A 15,631-nucleotide genomic window follows, 5' to 3' on the forward strand; every position below is an offset into this window, starting at 1 on the left:
TTAAAAAAAAAAAAAAAAAAAACCTTGACAATAAGGTAAAGTGCTAGATCTTGGATTAAATTGGTTCTTGGGTTCGCCCTGTGACAAATAAACTCCTTTGATTTCAACAAATTCTTGTGGTTTAATAAAAAGAGGATCGTTTGGTAAAACTTTTTAAATGGTATTTTTACTTTTTTGCATTTTAGTTATGTAAACTTTTTAAATTGCTTTTTTTTTTTTTTCTTAATTGCATCAATCAAATGATTTAGGACATGAACGAATGGCCTGTGCTCAAACCTCTGCCATCATACGGCCGAGGAAGGGACGCGGCAGGCGGAAGGTACACCAGCCTCGTATTTGGAACAAACCTCACTGATGTTGTTATCACAGGTAATTTACTCTTTAGATAAATAAAATTAAAATTATTCACATAACTGCTGTGTTAATCGATTGGACAATTGATATTACATGATGGGACAACATCAGGTGATAACGGGACTATTGACGGTCAGGGAGCGTTCTGGTGGCAAAAATTCCACGGGGGGAAGCTAAAATACACCCGCCCTTACCTGATCGAAGTCATGTTCTCAGACATTGTCCAGATTTCAAATCTAACGCTCCTAAACTCCCCATCATGGAACGTTCATCCAGTTTACAGCAGGTAAATTCCACTAATCCCATGCTTTTTAGTTTGTATTCAGTTTTATAAATAAATAGAGCCACTGATCTTTTATTGCCTGCAGTCAATCAAATCCCAAATGCACCGGCTTTTCTTGATTTATTTATGAGTAAAATTCACTTTACCCATTTAAGTTTTAAGGATTTTTTAATTTGAATCCTAAAGTTTTTAAAAGTTGGCAATGTACCCCCATAATGTTTCAAAATTTTTCAATTTAAACCTTCCGTTATTAATCTCCATTAAATTGGACGAAATTTTTTTTTTTTTTTTTAAAAAAAAAGTATGAGAGTAATTACGTAATTTCATAAATTTTCGTCCAATTTGACAGGTTTAAATTAAAAATTTATGAAATATTAGGATAATACATTGCCAATTTTTAAACTTTGAAGTTCAAATTGAAAAACTCTAAAACTCAGGAGTAAAGTGGAATTTTCCTTTTATTTATTTATTTACTTAACGGTGTTGTCAAAATATGCAGCAATATTCTTGTTCAAGGCATTACGATCATCGCGCCGGTTAAATCTCCGAACACTGACGGCATCAACCCAGGTGCGTTTGTTGAGATATCACAATATATAACTCTTAAATTAACAAGTTTAAACTTTCACGAATCAAACTATATGTTAACTTCTTACTCTTTTTTTCTTTTTTTTTTTTTGGTGGCGAACTCAGATTCTTGCACAAACATAAGAATAGAAGACTGTTACATAGTTTCTGGGGATGACTGTGTGGCCGTCAAGAGCGGTTGGGATGAGTATGGCATCGCATTTGGATGGCCCACAAAACAACTAATCATCAGACGGCTCACATGTATTTCCCCATACAGCGCCGTGATCGCTTTGGGAAGCGAGATGTCAGGTGGGATCCAAGATGTCAGGGCTGAAGACATCGTGGCCATCAACACAGAATCAGGGGTGCGGATCAAGACGGCCGTAGGAAGAGGAGGGTACGTGAAAGACATTTACGTACAAAGAATGACCATGCACACCATGAAATGGGTCTTTCTGATGAATGGCAATTATAAGGCACATGCCGATAATAACTACGACCCCAATGCCCTACCAGTGATCCAAGGCATCAACTATAGGGATATGGTGGCGGAGAATGTGTCAATGGCAGCTAGATTGGAAGGGATTTCCGGTGACCCGTTTACAAATATTTGTGTTTCGAATGTGACCATTGGGATGGCAGCTAAGTCGAAGAAAGTGAAATGGATGTGCACTGATGTTGCAGGGATTACAAGTGGTGTAACTCCTCAGCCGTGTGACTCGTTACCCGATCAAGGGTCGGAGAAGATTACAACATGTGAATTTCCGACAGACAGTTTACCGGTTGATAATGTAGAGTTTAAGAAGTGTACTTATAGAATGACTTATGCCCGAACTTTGCTTCATGTGTAACAGAAATCACTTCAAGATTAAACAAAATTATATCAAGAACCCTGGCATAAGACTATAAGAGTATGCCTTTCCTTGGACATGAAACAAGTCATGAAAAAGTGCTGTTATTAGCAACAACAAAAAAAAATTGAAACAATGTGTCAAGCCAGGGGCTTGGAATTCTCCCCCGCTACCAAAATGTCCAAGACAGAAATGTCAATGCGTTTAACAATGGATTCGTGCGTAAAATAGCATCTAAAAAGGGTTCACAAAATGGTACATTGAGATAACTAGGCAACAAAGGTTTCCCATAGAAATTCCCACAGCAAGAAACAAGCTTAAGAGAGGTAATACATACAGATTCATTGGGGTATTATCACAAACATATGAGAAAAGATGATAAGGTCACCCAGCAAATTAAAGCAAGTCTTTATATCCATGCTAACTATTTCATACACTCAGAAAATCATGAGTGAGAGATTTTGCAACCATCATAATCTTGGGTTCATGAATGTAGAGATTTCACTTTACCGCTGCATGCTCGAAATGTAATGAAACAATTTCCCAGCAGCATCAGTTTCATGTACCAGCTTCATCTCCCAAGTCCTACAGCAGAAGGACGAACCAGCACCAAAGAGGGATTGGAACTTCAGAGAACTTCCACTTCTGATTCATTTACACAGTCGAATTACAAACATCCAAAAGATGGGAGAGTTAGAATGAATATCATCTAATGACTATTTTTCAGTAAATCCAATATGTCCAGGCAAGCTTTTTATCCTTTTCATGGGATGACCCAATTGGTTCAGATTGTTGTACAAATCATCAGGTTTCTAAGCGAGTGTATACAACAGATTATCCCATAATCCTCAATAAGTTGGATCTGGGTTGAACTTTACTGACTCTCTCCAGATGAGCTCCTTAATATTTTCTTCAGTAAATGATGGTTGCTCAAAATCAAAACTGAAAGGCCTCAGGCAAACAGGCTCCTCATTGATATCATGAAGAGGTGCCAAGTATGGGTGACACAATGCCTCTCCAACTGCAAACAACCGGGTATAAAGGTGATTTTCAGTGCAAATAATAAGAAAAGATCCATAAAAAAGAAAAAAATGCATTGCTATTTTGATATGGTCAATGGTCCTTAGATCAAATGGCATTTCGTCTCTCCTTAAGTGTGAAATGTGAGATCACAGGTTCAAAACCCGTGTAGGTGCATGAATTATGCATATACCAACCAACTAAATCGATTAAAAGCACAATCCTACATGCTAGAATAATACACTTTTTAAAAAAAAATTATTATGAGCACATTCATAAATTCATTTTTTAGAGTATAATCTGTGTCCTGAAAACTACTCAGCTACATCTAACATGCTCCAACTTTATTGCAAGAAATCTAAGACAATTCCGAAAAGATTTGGCGAAACGCATGCAAAAACTCAATTTCAAATAATATTTTGATTTGTTCCTCAAAGACTTAGCCAAATCTTCTTGAAAAGATGTGTAACAACTTCAATCATTTTTCTCTTATGGTTCCCCAAATTCCCACGCAATTCCAGAACTATGACTCCAGAACCATGTTAAGAACCAACTGATAATTGTATTATGGTAATTCATCATACCAGTAATGCGCCTGTTTGGATCAAATACAAGCATCTTTTCCAGCAAATCAACAGCACCAGCGGACATATTTGGAAATCTAGATGAGAATTGTTGCCTTGGGAACTGAGGTAGCTGTCTAACATATCTTCGAGCATTATCACTTCGTAAAAACCCAAGGCTGGAGTCATCCGGTGAACCTATGAGCTTCTCACAACAACAGGAAAAAAATACCGTTGTCAAATGTCAATCTTACTTCCAACAAGACAAAGAGCAGCATCTTATTTCAACAGAGCCTATATATGCAGAAGAAAACTATAAAGATTGAATAGAGCCCGGACGAAAACAAAAATTTCGAGAAATGAAACGGACTTAATAGAAGAGGATTTGACTCCTCAACTGATTCTCTCCTACTACTTAGTATCTATAGCTCAAGATGGTGCCTGTTCATCTTTGAAAAGAAGTATTCTTTCTGTGTCTTACAAGTACAAAGACTAATGTATTGAATATCTCCTACTCAAACGTTCACATTCCCGAATTCAGTTATCTGTATGCAATTTCAGCCCTTTGGTGATAACGAGCATATCCATTGATAAAGGAAAAAAAGACATCAACAACTCTCGAAATTGGAAACTTGGGGAGAAGTGACTTAGCACAAGATCAAGTGTAATGATGAAAAGGTTGCATCCCTATTGGGCATCTATGTAACGTAGGAAGCAACAAGAAGTGCAACCCTATATACTGGCTAGCATGTTCTAAAATACATACTTCAGTAATAAGTCTCAGCTGATGAACATAATCTTTGCCAGGGAACAGAGGTTGTCTTGTCATGATTTCACCAAGTATGCAACCCACCGACCAAATATCAATTGCTGCAGTGTATTCTGAACAATTAAGGAGCAGTTCTGGTGCTCGGTACCAACGAGTAACAACATACTCAGTCATGAAATCAGTTTCAGATGTTGTCCTCGCAAGCCCAAAGTCTCCAATCTTGAGGTCACAATTTGCATTCAGAAGCAGATTGCTGGGCTTTAAATCACGATGCAAAACATTTGCCGAATGTACATATTTGAGCCCTCGTAACAGTTGATACAGAAAATACTGCAAAGGTAGCATTTAAGTATCTTGACAGCTCAAGCTTGAAAGATGGCAACAAGAACCATAACAATATGTGATACAGAAATTAAATATACAAAAAAAAAACAAAAACAAAAACAAAAAAGAAGAGGAATTTATCTTTATTTTATTTCTCTTCCTTTTCCATTTGTTGGCACAAGGTATAAATTAATAAGTTTTATCTTCCTTCTATTCACATTTTTAATACAAATAAAGTGGAAAAAGAAAAATTCACAATATTCAGTATAAATCTACTCTAGCCATTCAAATGGGATGGATCCAGAAAACTTGAAACTAAACATATAGTAACAACTCACCTATCTATGTTCAATTAAGTGTAAGTTTAGAACCTCATTCTTAACAGAACATGAGAGTTGAAGCAAGGCGATTCCTAAATAGTTAACTGCAATGACATGGTTTCACAAAAAACTTGATCCTAGATAATAAAGCTGAGCGGAGAAAAGGAACATCCAGCATCCCCAAGTGCATAATGACATGTTTACATTCAATTGAAGGCAACACTATTAGACCTACTCATGTCATGTTTTGTCAGTACTCTAAAGTTATTGTTCCATTTATACTCATGCAATTTATGTGAAGACCATGAACACTGCTGATACCTGTACCCTTTCCACAACACACATCAATAGGAACACGAGGATTTACAACAACCCACTGGTGCAAGGATGGATAACAACAGTATCTTAGAACATACTAAAGAATCTTTAATTATATGAATCATAATCCAGGAATTTAAATGTCACTAGGATTTTGCTCAGTAGCAATCTGTATACCATAGAGCTTGCAGCAGTACCCATAAAAATGTAAATTATACAATATACTGTCCCTATCAAGGGGCTGAAATATTCCAAACTTCCACTTCAAGTAAACTAAGCAATGCAGGAAAAATAAATGGAATGATTCTAAGGAAAAAATAAATAAAAAAAATCGGACTATTTTAAATTGCATGTTAAACATAATAGTTTATATCTGAGAAATAGATGTAATGCTAACCCGACAATGATCATCTGTCAATTGTTGATTGGAACGTATGATCTGATGAAGATCAGTGTCCATTAATTCATAAACAATGTAGACATCATTGAAGTTCTCCTTTTGTGGAGGTCGTATGATGTCTTTGATCACAATGACCTGCATAGGAGGAAAAAGTGAGCAGCAAACCTATAACTCAGCCAAAACAGAAAGCATACTCAGTAGAATCTTGTTTATCAAAACGAATAATAGTAATAAAGCGAGCAGTAAGCCTTTAATTCCCGAAATAGAAAGCAATACTCAGTAGAATCTCACTAATCAAAACTATTAATAGATTATGAGAATAACCCCAAGGGGTTGGCCCAAGTGATGAAGACCTTGGTCTCGAGGGTTTGCTCCCTTCAAGGTCCAAGGTTCAACACCTCATGGGTGCAAACAATCCCTTAAGGCCACACCCCCTGGTGAAAAGCCAAAGATTTAACCAGTTTCGTGTAGGGAAACTTCCGAGGATGCGGTGCACGGAACCAGGGTTTACTCTACAAGGGTGGGTCCGAAGGGCCCTGCCTTGGAGAGGTTCCCCGACATCAAAAAATAATAAAAAAAAGATTATGTGAAAAAAGAAAATCTAAGCAAATGAGCAGAATTAAATTCCATCTTACCCAAAATATGATATTAAACCATAAGATATTTTTCATCATAGAATTGCAGCATATGCTTGAAATTGTGTATTCAAGAATAATGTACGCATAAATAACAGTGCCCCTGTGTCTAGGTTTTTCATGCTAGCTGTGTTCGACACTCCACTCTGTCTATTTCTATGAAACCTAGTTTTCCAAACAACGGGTATTATTGACAGAATATTCATAATACATAGGATTCAAACACCATTGTAATAAACAGGACTTAACCCATCTTTATATAACATATAAATGAAAACTTCGATTAGTGTACTAGTAGTTGTGGCACATTTTAGCTATTGATATGTATGGGCAGTATGGCATAAGCAAGTTATCCTAAATTAGTAACCCACCTGTTCAAAATTTTCTACCTACACATTAGCGACATCCTTCAGAATAATTGGCTCATGAATTCAAAGATATAAAAATAAAGAAAAAATCATATTGCACATGTAAGCACTTTAAACTTTCCAAACAACTAAAATTCTGACAAAAGGGGAAAAAAAGCACAAAGATATATAAGACTGATTCAAGTATAAGAACATGAAAAATGAAAAAGGTAACTAGAATTACATTTTCATGATCCATGTGCTGAAGAAGTTTAATTTCTCGTAAAGTCCTCTTGGCATCTATTCTGTTGTCAAAAGCATTGCCAATCTTCTTAATGGCAACCTCCTCATGTGTCTCCGCATTCTTAGCAGCACTGAAGGAAACGTAAAAATTATATCTTCCCTCACATTATTGTTAACAAAGAAAAACCTAATCAAAAAGAGCCCATCATTCGAATTGTAAATACAAACTTCAAGTGCAATTGTCTAATGAGTCACGAGAACCCAATGAATTTTATAATATAAGAATCTTCCATTAAGAATGAAAAGGTTTTCAGACATGTTTGACACAAAAACGCTGTAATAGTCAACACTGACAAATTCATCCTCACATGAAATTGAGAGCACATAGCAAGGACACACAAAAACTTCTTACTTATAATTCCATATGCAACCATTTTGGAGGAGTCACGTCCCATACAGATATATGTCCATGAGCAAAACTCAGACAACTGCTGAAAAATTGTAAGTACATTGCCAAATTTAGGGTTTAAGATGGAATTGGTTAAATCTGGAAACCAAGTAAATGAAAATTTGCTTCACCCATTAAATTTTCACGCTGTTTCAGTGAAAATTATAAACAGACCAAGAACTTATAATAAAGATTAGATAAATACAAAAAATAAAAAATAAAATAAAATAAAGCACAGGACAGAGTTGCCCACATATTAGAACTAGGCCCAGGTGTCACTCTCAAACAAATAAACTCAAGATTTATCAACAATTAGTCAAGACAGAAAAACTAATAATGCACAAAAATATGCCCCAATTATCTTTATGTCTGCAGGACTAAAACAAAGAGCAAAATTTCAATTCTACTACTTATTATTTATCCTCCAACAAACTGAAAGTTCGTTGCTCGACAACAGGTTTATTAACCCAATTGGTTTACATTGACCTTAGAGTTCCACTGAAATAGATGATAACTACAATTATCATTACTTTCAGCTTAAAAGCGCTCATCGATAGCTTCAGATTCTCATCAAGACAAGATATTTAAAAAAACATACACAATTTTTTATTTATTTTTAACAAGAACGAAGTAACCAAGATCTTCATTTCAGCTACCCTGATGAACTATAGAGTCAATGAAACCCCCAACTTAATTTTGACCATGATTAACTATAGTATATTAAATACACACCCCAGTGACAGTAAACACAGAATCACGATTTCAGCTACTCCCCGTAGCAAAATCTACAACCACAAAAAATCAATCGTGAAGTATAACTATTGTGACCCACAACACAAAAGCTTCTTACCAAACAAATTCTAGTATAACTAACAAAACCCAGCTATAAACTTCAAATTAAATCCCAGAAATAATTAGCCACTTTGAAAATATTTCTTTGAAAATTACTTTTCTTTTCTTTTTCCTCGAGAAATGAACAAAAACAAGCAAGATTTTGCTTCAAGAAGCAACTGAAGTCGAACCCAAACAATACCAAGAAAGAAAAACAAGTCGAACCCAGAGAAGCTCTTACCAAACAATCCCATAAGCGCCTCTCCCAACGGGCCGTATAGGAGGGACGTACTTGCGGGAAACCTCGAAGAGGTTGCCGTACACATTATACTGAAGGTAGCTTCCACCATGGGTAGGTACCCCTCTGATGTTAGGCTCGCCAGAACCAGAGCCCGAATCCATTGACAAGGCAAAGAGCTTGAGCACCGAGCAGACACAAAGATTTGTGAGCAGAATTATTCGGAGGAAAAGAGTGGTGGGTGCCGGGAACGCCGATATTGGAGAAGGGTCTTAACTTTGGGGAGGGCGTGTCGCGGTGTCGGTAGGTGTAAAGGCCTTTGACATTTCCAACTTCTTTCTTGCGTCTTCGTAGAGAGAGAGTGTGCGCGTGTGTCTGGGAGCGAGAAGTTTCACAGAGGGGGGAGGCTTTTGAACTGGAAAAACCTTGGGTGACCCGTGAATTTAATGTGACTTTTCCTTTCTTTTTTTTTTTTTTTACTTTCTCTTTTTTTCCGTGGATTCCTGTGATTTTTGGCCTTCATGAGTTTTTCTAATTGGAATTATTACTTCATCAAAATTTAAAGTTCATTATAAATTAATACTAATTTTAAAAGATTAGTCACAAAAGCATATGAGCAGTGTGCAGCATTACTTTTGCTTAATGATGGATATTACACTCTGATTGCACCCTTATTTTACTGGATTGCCTTATTTTAATATATTGATAAAACTGTCTATTAACGTGACAGTTTACTAGGTACTTATCATATTAGTTACTAAAGATATATAGTAAGCATAGGTTAGAAACCAGGTCGGACCTTTCACCCCTCAAATTGTAGTAAACAATAAATTATAGTAAAACTTTTAGCACCCTAATCATTTTCCTTCCATTAGATACATATTAGGAAATAAAAAATAAATTAATAATATTATTTAGTAAATTGTTATAAGACATATATATATATATATATATATAACTTGGTAAGGGTTAATTTTCACTCTCACGTCATCTTAATTGCATAAAAATCATACAAAATCCTATTAATAAATAGCATCACACCGCCGGGGTCTCAATCAAAGCGTGACAGTAGTAGAAAATGTGCAAAGAAAGTTAGAATTTTTTGTTTTGGGAAAAATCTTTACCAACTAAATTGAATCTTGGACTTGTTGGTTTACACTTTATATTTGAAGGGAAGCTTCTCTCTTCTTTGAGAATTGAAATGGACCGACTGATGTCACTGCATTTCGTCATTTCGTGGGTAAGGTTAGATGGGTTTGCATAAATGAGTAGGGTCAACCCATTTACTCCGATTGCCCAATGGGTAGGCTGGTAGGTAAGGCTTAATAATTCTAACAAAGTGACGTCGTCGTTTTGATAAGTATGAATCCAACTTGAACCACGTTTCAACATTCAACTGTGGTCCTTTTCTTCCAAGAATATGCAATAAAATTCCAACTATGAAAATTTGCTTTTTCCGACTTTGGAGATTCAATTCCAACGCGATTTCGACCATTCACATGAGAAAAAGTCACCAATTCCCTCTCTTTCTCTTTTTCTTTTTTTTCTTCTTCTTCTTCTTCTTCTTTTGCTTTGACAAAAGAAACCATTACATCTCTATCTTGCTTCCCTCCTGGCTCCATCTTGACTCTTTCCCACTCACCATTTTCCCTTTATTTTTTTTCTTTTTTTAATTTCAGAATGATCCTAGAAAGAGAGAGAGAGAGAGAGAGAAGAGGGGGTTTTCTATCTGGGCACCATTTGAGACTAGTTTCAAGTTTCAACCACTGGGATTTATGAAAATTTTAATAATGCTATTTAAAATAATGTTATAAGGACCACGTTATTAAATTGTATGTCAGTTGTTTGGTAGTTCTGTTGTGACTTAAAAAGGCAGTGGAAGTTGGACTTGATTGAGGGGCTGGGATTATTAATGCTTGAAGATTATTAGGGTAAGGCAGTTGGATATGGTGGATTTGAGTTTGTTACAATATTATGGCTAAAATCTTTATGACAATTAATTACTCAATTTAATTTCATTTAGGCCTCCATATAGGGGCATGGGCATAAGCCATCAGATACAAGTGATGATGATGGTTGATGGGTGACCACGTTTATTTTTTTTGGTACTTGATGCAGAAAATTCAACAAAATTAGGTTGAAAGTTTATGGAAGTGAATTCAGCTCAAAATTGCGTTTTCATCAAGTTTTTTTTTTCTCATCAATCATCAATGAATTGAATTCAAGATTGACTTCAAATAAAATAACAATTAAGGTCAAAATTAAGACCAATTTTACACGCAAAATACTATGGCCTAACTACATCATTATTTTCTTTCTTTTTTTTAGTTATTCTACAAAAGCGATTACAACCAAGCATCTCTAAAGAATAGTCAAATCTAGGGGTGAAATTTAAAACCGCCTAACCGCAACCGCTAACCGTTATAACCGTTAACCGCTAACCGCCTAACCGCCTAACCGCTTTGAAAGCGGTTAGTAAAAACCGCTAACCGCCTAGGCGGTTGCGGTTAGCGGTTAGTAGGTTTTGGAAATCCGCTAACCGCTAACCGCTACCCGCTAACCGCTTTTTTTTAAATATAATATATATTTATATATTATATATATATAATAACAATAAGTTGTGAGTTTATGAACTTTTTTTGGTTGATTGAAATGAGCCTCAAGCTTCAAGTTTAACCATATATGTTGGTTTTTTTGGTTGCTTGTGAGTTTATGAATTTGTTTGTGTTTTATTTTATTTCTATATGTGAGTTTATGAACTTGCTTGTGAGTTTATGTATAAGACTACAAGTGAAGTGATGATTTTGTTGTAATTTTATTTGTATATTATATGATGTGTAGATTTGTAGAAGGTGGCCAACAAGATTTTGGTATATAGCAATTTTTAATGCTAAAATGGCCATGGAAAGGGAAAAAAAAAATGTTTAAAATGAGAAAAAAAAATGTTTAAAGTGAGCCCAAAACCGGCCCAAACCCGGTCCAAAATCGGTCCAAAGAAAAAAGCCCAAAAAAAGCGGTTAGAAAAAAAGCGGTTATTCCAAAGCGGTTAACCGCTAACCGGGCGGTTAACCGCTACCCGGTTAGCGGAGGCGGTTAGTAAATTTTACTAACCGCCTAGGCGGTTGCGGTTAGCGGTTTTAGCCACTAACCGCTAACCGCAACCGCTATTTCACCCCTAGTCAAATCCCTAATAATAGTCAAATTATGAGAATTTTTTTTCGTCTCCAGCAAAATATACAACTTCACTTTTTTCTTTTATTTATTATTATTATTTTTTAATTTAGTGTGAACAATAAATATACTGATTATTTCAATATCCACATTGTAAACTTTGTTTATTATTTTTCCACTTCTTTCTTTTACTCGGGCTCTCATCCTCTCTTTTACGCTATTTTCCAAACAAAATAATATTTAAAAAAAATAAAGAGTATGATAAAGAATATGTTAAGAGTGTATGAAAAAATAAATAACTAAAGTAAAAATTTGTATTTTTTTAGTAGCTATTTTGTCTACTTTCTGCTAGAGATGCTCTAACATACTTGCTGCTTGCTAATTCTCTCCAGCATTCACATGTTCATGGCATCGTCCCCCATCCTCACATAGACCCCAGAATTCCCCCCAAATTAGGATCTCCAGCAATTACGAGAGTTCATATAGGACTCACATACTTAAATAATAAATTGTGTACCACTACTTAAATAATGAATTGAGTCCCATGAACATGCCCAGATCAATTTCAAAGGTTCTGCTCAATATGGTTGAAGCCACCATCTTCTTTGGTCTTTCTTTCACAATTCGATCACTTGTACAAGTATCAAAATGCAGCTGGTTTAGGTAGGAAGATTACAAGAGAGAGCAACAATGGATAAATGCTCATACACATTAGTATGCGAGGAAGGAACTCCTCATCTATGATCCTCCATGTAACAAGTTCGGGATCAATAAACATTATAAGTCTGAGCAAATGCAAAGAATCTGCAACTGTCAAAAACACAAATCCTAAAACGATGGTCAATTGAGAGTGAAACACTTGGAAAAATTTAAACCTACGCTGCATTATCAAGTTCGAATATAACAAACTTTTCAACCTTTTATTTGATATTGACATTACATGGTACAACACCCATATACAAACCGGTAGAACAATAACACAACATACCTTACAACTCACACCATACTTAGTACAATAAGCAAAACAAGATGGTATACTTTCACCTAAAACCCAATACCTACGCCCATCTATATATAGGAGAGAGTTTAGCCAGAACATTATCAATTTGCTACTCATCATGCTACATCAAGCATTGTGTCGGAGAGAGCACCATTCGATCTTAGATTACCAAGGAGAGTATCACGCCCAGTTAAAACTATTTGGAAAAAGCCATCCACTTCCTTTGAGAGAAGATCTAGTCCTTGCATAAGTTTCTCTGTTCCCCTTCCCAAATCAGAAACAGAGTTCTGGAATGCTTCTTCCACTTCAACCAGGTCCACACCCTCTTGGATCATGGGATACAATTTCTTGACACTTGTATCAACTACCTCAAGCTCTTTCAAAACTTTAACTCCTCCACTGGAAAATATATTTCTAATTTCCCCATTAATGTTACCCTGCAGATCAGTAAAATCTTGTGCCCACTTATATTTCTCAGAAACACGCAAATGTAACAACTTTCTTTCAGAACCAGAGAAGGCTGCAGCAAAAACGCTACAGATAAATACTGTCTGCACCTTAACCCCATACATAGCACGCATCAAAACCTTACCTTTGGCTGAGTTCTTAACCTTGGGAAGATCCAGTGATGCCTCAAGCTTGTCCAAAATGGTGAAACAGTTCTCGAGTCTAGGGTTCTTTGCATTAATATGCTGTCTCCAGCTATCGAGTGAAGAACTGGCCCGGATAAACACATTTGAAGAGGCAGACTCCAAATTGTGGAGTACACACTGAAGCAAGAGATTTCCCTGGTTTAATCTTGAGAGCTCAGAGCTAAAAGCAATGCATATATCAAGCAAATTTACACTGATGTCCAAGTACACATCAATCCATTTCTCATCCCAATCACTCACAGGGAGCTCAAGCTCAAATATGAGATCTTTTATGTCGTTATGAGTGTTGCAAAGTGACTCCATTGCTGACTTCATCCACGACAAGCTAAGGATGTCATTTTTGTCTTTTGGGTTAAGATTTCTCAGCCTTTCTGCCAAGTTTTCCTCAAAAGTGTTCAGTTGTAAAAGAAGCTTTTTAGACAAATGAGAACCCTTGGGTGATAACATACGGAAAGGATTTCCAAAAGGAAAGAAAGGCTGGTGTGGTTCCTGTGGACGACTCATTTCGACAAATTTACTGCACCAAACAGATAACACAAGCAGATGTGAGGTTAAAAAAACGAAAGAACGATCATTTCAGCAAAATTGATTTTATGCAAACCCCCTACCCGGTTACAAAAAAAAGAAAACCGTAATCAAAAAACATACTTAACACTAATAGAAACAGCATGCTTAGGTTAGTCGAGGTTTTCATCTCCTAAAATCCCAATATCAAAGATCAAAATTTTGTCCTTGCTCTTTTTCTTTCATGCCCTTCGCAACAAAAATCGGGCCAGACAAAACCAAAAGAAACAATCCCTTCTTTTTCTTGCAAACCATATGCGCACAATGAATTAGATAGGGTATTCTCAACAACCCTGCCTTTGGGCGCAAAACCAATATAAACACAAAATCTAGAAAGAGTAAGGATTTCCCTTCTCTTTTAATCCTATTTTTCTTAAAATTTTATAGCAAATAAATAAGTAGTCAAAGAAAGAAAATAACAAGCAAAACCCAGATCCCCTTTGCAAAACAAAATTATCCACAGCCAAAAATTCCATGTACCCTTTTTCATTATCAACACAGACCACCTTAACAAACATATCCTGCAATAATTAAAAAAATATATATACAAAATATCCAAAATAAAAGGCAGAAAATCAATCATACACGCAAAAAAGTACATACATGCATAGACATAAATATATACTCTAAATAACTCACCTAACCGTTAGATCTGTTAGATCTTTGAATCAGAATACTAACTAAACCCGTCAGAACCCAAAATTCTCGACTCGTCTTGCGAATCTGAACAAAATATAGATCAAAACCCTAATCCTAGCCCTAACCCTAAGGTGTTTTCAACAAACAAAATTCTTCATTTTTTTTTTCTTTTTGGGGATCAGAAATAGAGAAAAGAAAGTATATGTAGTTCGTACCTGATATGCCAAACGAAGAGATCGAATATGCGAGGAAATTTTCAGAGTCGGCGACAACGTTTATTTTGTTTCGTTGAAAGTTCTGGATTTGTGAGGGTTAGGTTGGATTAGAAGGTGGGGAGAGCGGGGTACTGATAGGCTGACCGGGTAAATTAGTGAAGGCGAGTGAGGTAGTGACACGTGTGTGGAGATGGTGCAGAGATATTACTGGATTGATTTTTTAAAATTAACGTACAGTATGTTATTCAGTTTACGATAAAGTCTCCGTGTGCCTTTTTTGACCCTTGCTCTATATATTTTTCTTTTTCTTTTTCTTTTTCTTTTTCTTTTTTTTTTTAAAGCAATGGGGAGAAAAGTCTTTGCTTAAATCAGGGGCATGATTTGTGCGTGTGACCTGAAAATATCAGCGCGAATCCCGATGTGACAAATCCAGCTGCGTTTCGTGGAAAAAACGCTCTTTGTATGTAGATGAAAAATGTAGAGTCTTCTTGAACTCACTATTTACTAAACCTACCCCTCTGTTTTAATGTCCCTGCTTGCCAAAAAGAAAAAGCATTAAAAAGTGTGGCAAAATGTAAAATGTTTTTAATTTTCTAGTATTTCACTGTTATCCCGAAAATATTTTTAATTCTTCTGTTGGCATGCATTGAAAACATTTTTCGGAATTTTGAGATTTCTTAAAATTTCGTTTAAAATTTTAAAATTCATAACTATAATCTGTTCATCTCATCTAAGCATTTAAAATAAGCTATGTTTCAACATAAGAAAGTTATTAAGTCTATGCTTCATTGATGGTAGATTCCTTATTAAATGCTGAAATATGACATATTTTAAACCCTTGCATAAGATAGACGACTGAGATTTATAAATTTGAG

The 15,631-nt window shown here is 35.7% G+C and overlaps 3 protein-coding genes across 4 annotated transcripts in view; 1 reads left to right on the forward strand and 2 right to left on the reverse strand.

Moving 5' to 3' along the window:
• The window catches only part of LOC132188599 (probable polygalacturonase), a 3,095-nt gene extending 963 nt beyond the window's left edge, over positions 1-2,132 (forward strand). Inside the window, exons 3-6 of the mRNA XM_059603107.1 lie at positions 249-369; positions 466-640; positions 1,137-1,207; positions 1,331-2,132. Of these exons, the coding sequence (XP_059459090.1) occupies positions 249-369; positions 466-640; positions 1,137-1,207; positions 1,331-2,058 (1,095 nt within the window). The 3' untranslated portion in view covers positions 2,059-2,132. The remainder of the gene's footprint in view (positions 1-248; positions 370-465; positions 641-1,136; positions 1,208-1,330) is intronic.
• Positions 2,133-2,318: 186 nt separating this feature from the next.
• On the reverse strand, positions 2,319-8,925 carry LOC132188600 (mitogen-activated protein kinase homolog MMK2). The gene is made up of 6 exons (XM_059603108.1): positions 8,518-8,925; positions 6,999-7,128; positions 5,770-5,907; positions 4,408-4,740; positions 3,663-3,846; positions 2,319-3,079 (listed from the first exon to the last, which is right to left on the reverse strand). Exons 1-6 carry the CDS (start codon positions 8,676-8,678, stop codon positions 2,907-2,909), a joined length of 1,119 nt encoding a protein of 372 aa, XP_059459091.1. The 5' UTR covers positions 8,679-8,925; the 3' UTR covers positions 2,319-2,906.
• A 3,661-nt stretch (positions 8,926-12,586) lies between these two features.
• On the reverse strand, positions 12,587-14,866 carry LOC132186137 (protein BPS1, chloroplastic-like). 2 transcript variants are annotated; one of them, XM_059599962.1, is made up of 2 exons: positions 14,757-14,866; positions 12,587-13,855 (listed from the first exon to the last, which is right to left on the reverse strand). In XM_059599962.1, exon 2 carries the CDS (start codon positions 13,840-13,842, stop codon positions 12,802-12,804), a length of 1,041 nt encoding a protein of 346 aa, XP_059455945.1. In that variant the 5' UTR covers positions 13,843-13,855; positions 14,757-14,866; the 3' UTR covers positions 12,587-12,801. The 2 variants fall into 2 exon arrangements, with proteins under 2 accessions (XP_059455945.1, XP_059455946.1); XM_059599963.1 differs by lacking the exon at positions 14,757-14,866 and adding an exon at positions 14,542-14,720.
• Positions 14,867-15,631: the final 765 nt, after the last annotated feature.

This window comes from Corylus avellana, chromosome ca7, assembly GCF_901000735.1.
Source record: "Corylus avellana chromosome ca7, CavTom2PMs-1.0".
NCBI classification, from domain to species: Eukaryota; Viridiplantae; Streptophyta; class Magnoliopsida; order Fagales; family Betulaceae; genus Corylus; species Corylus avellana.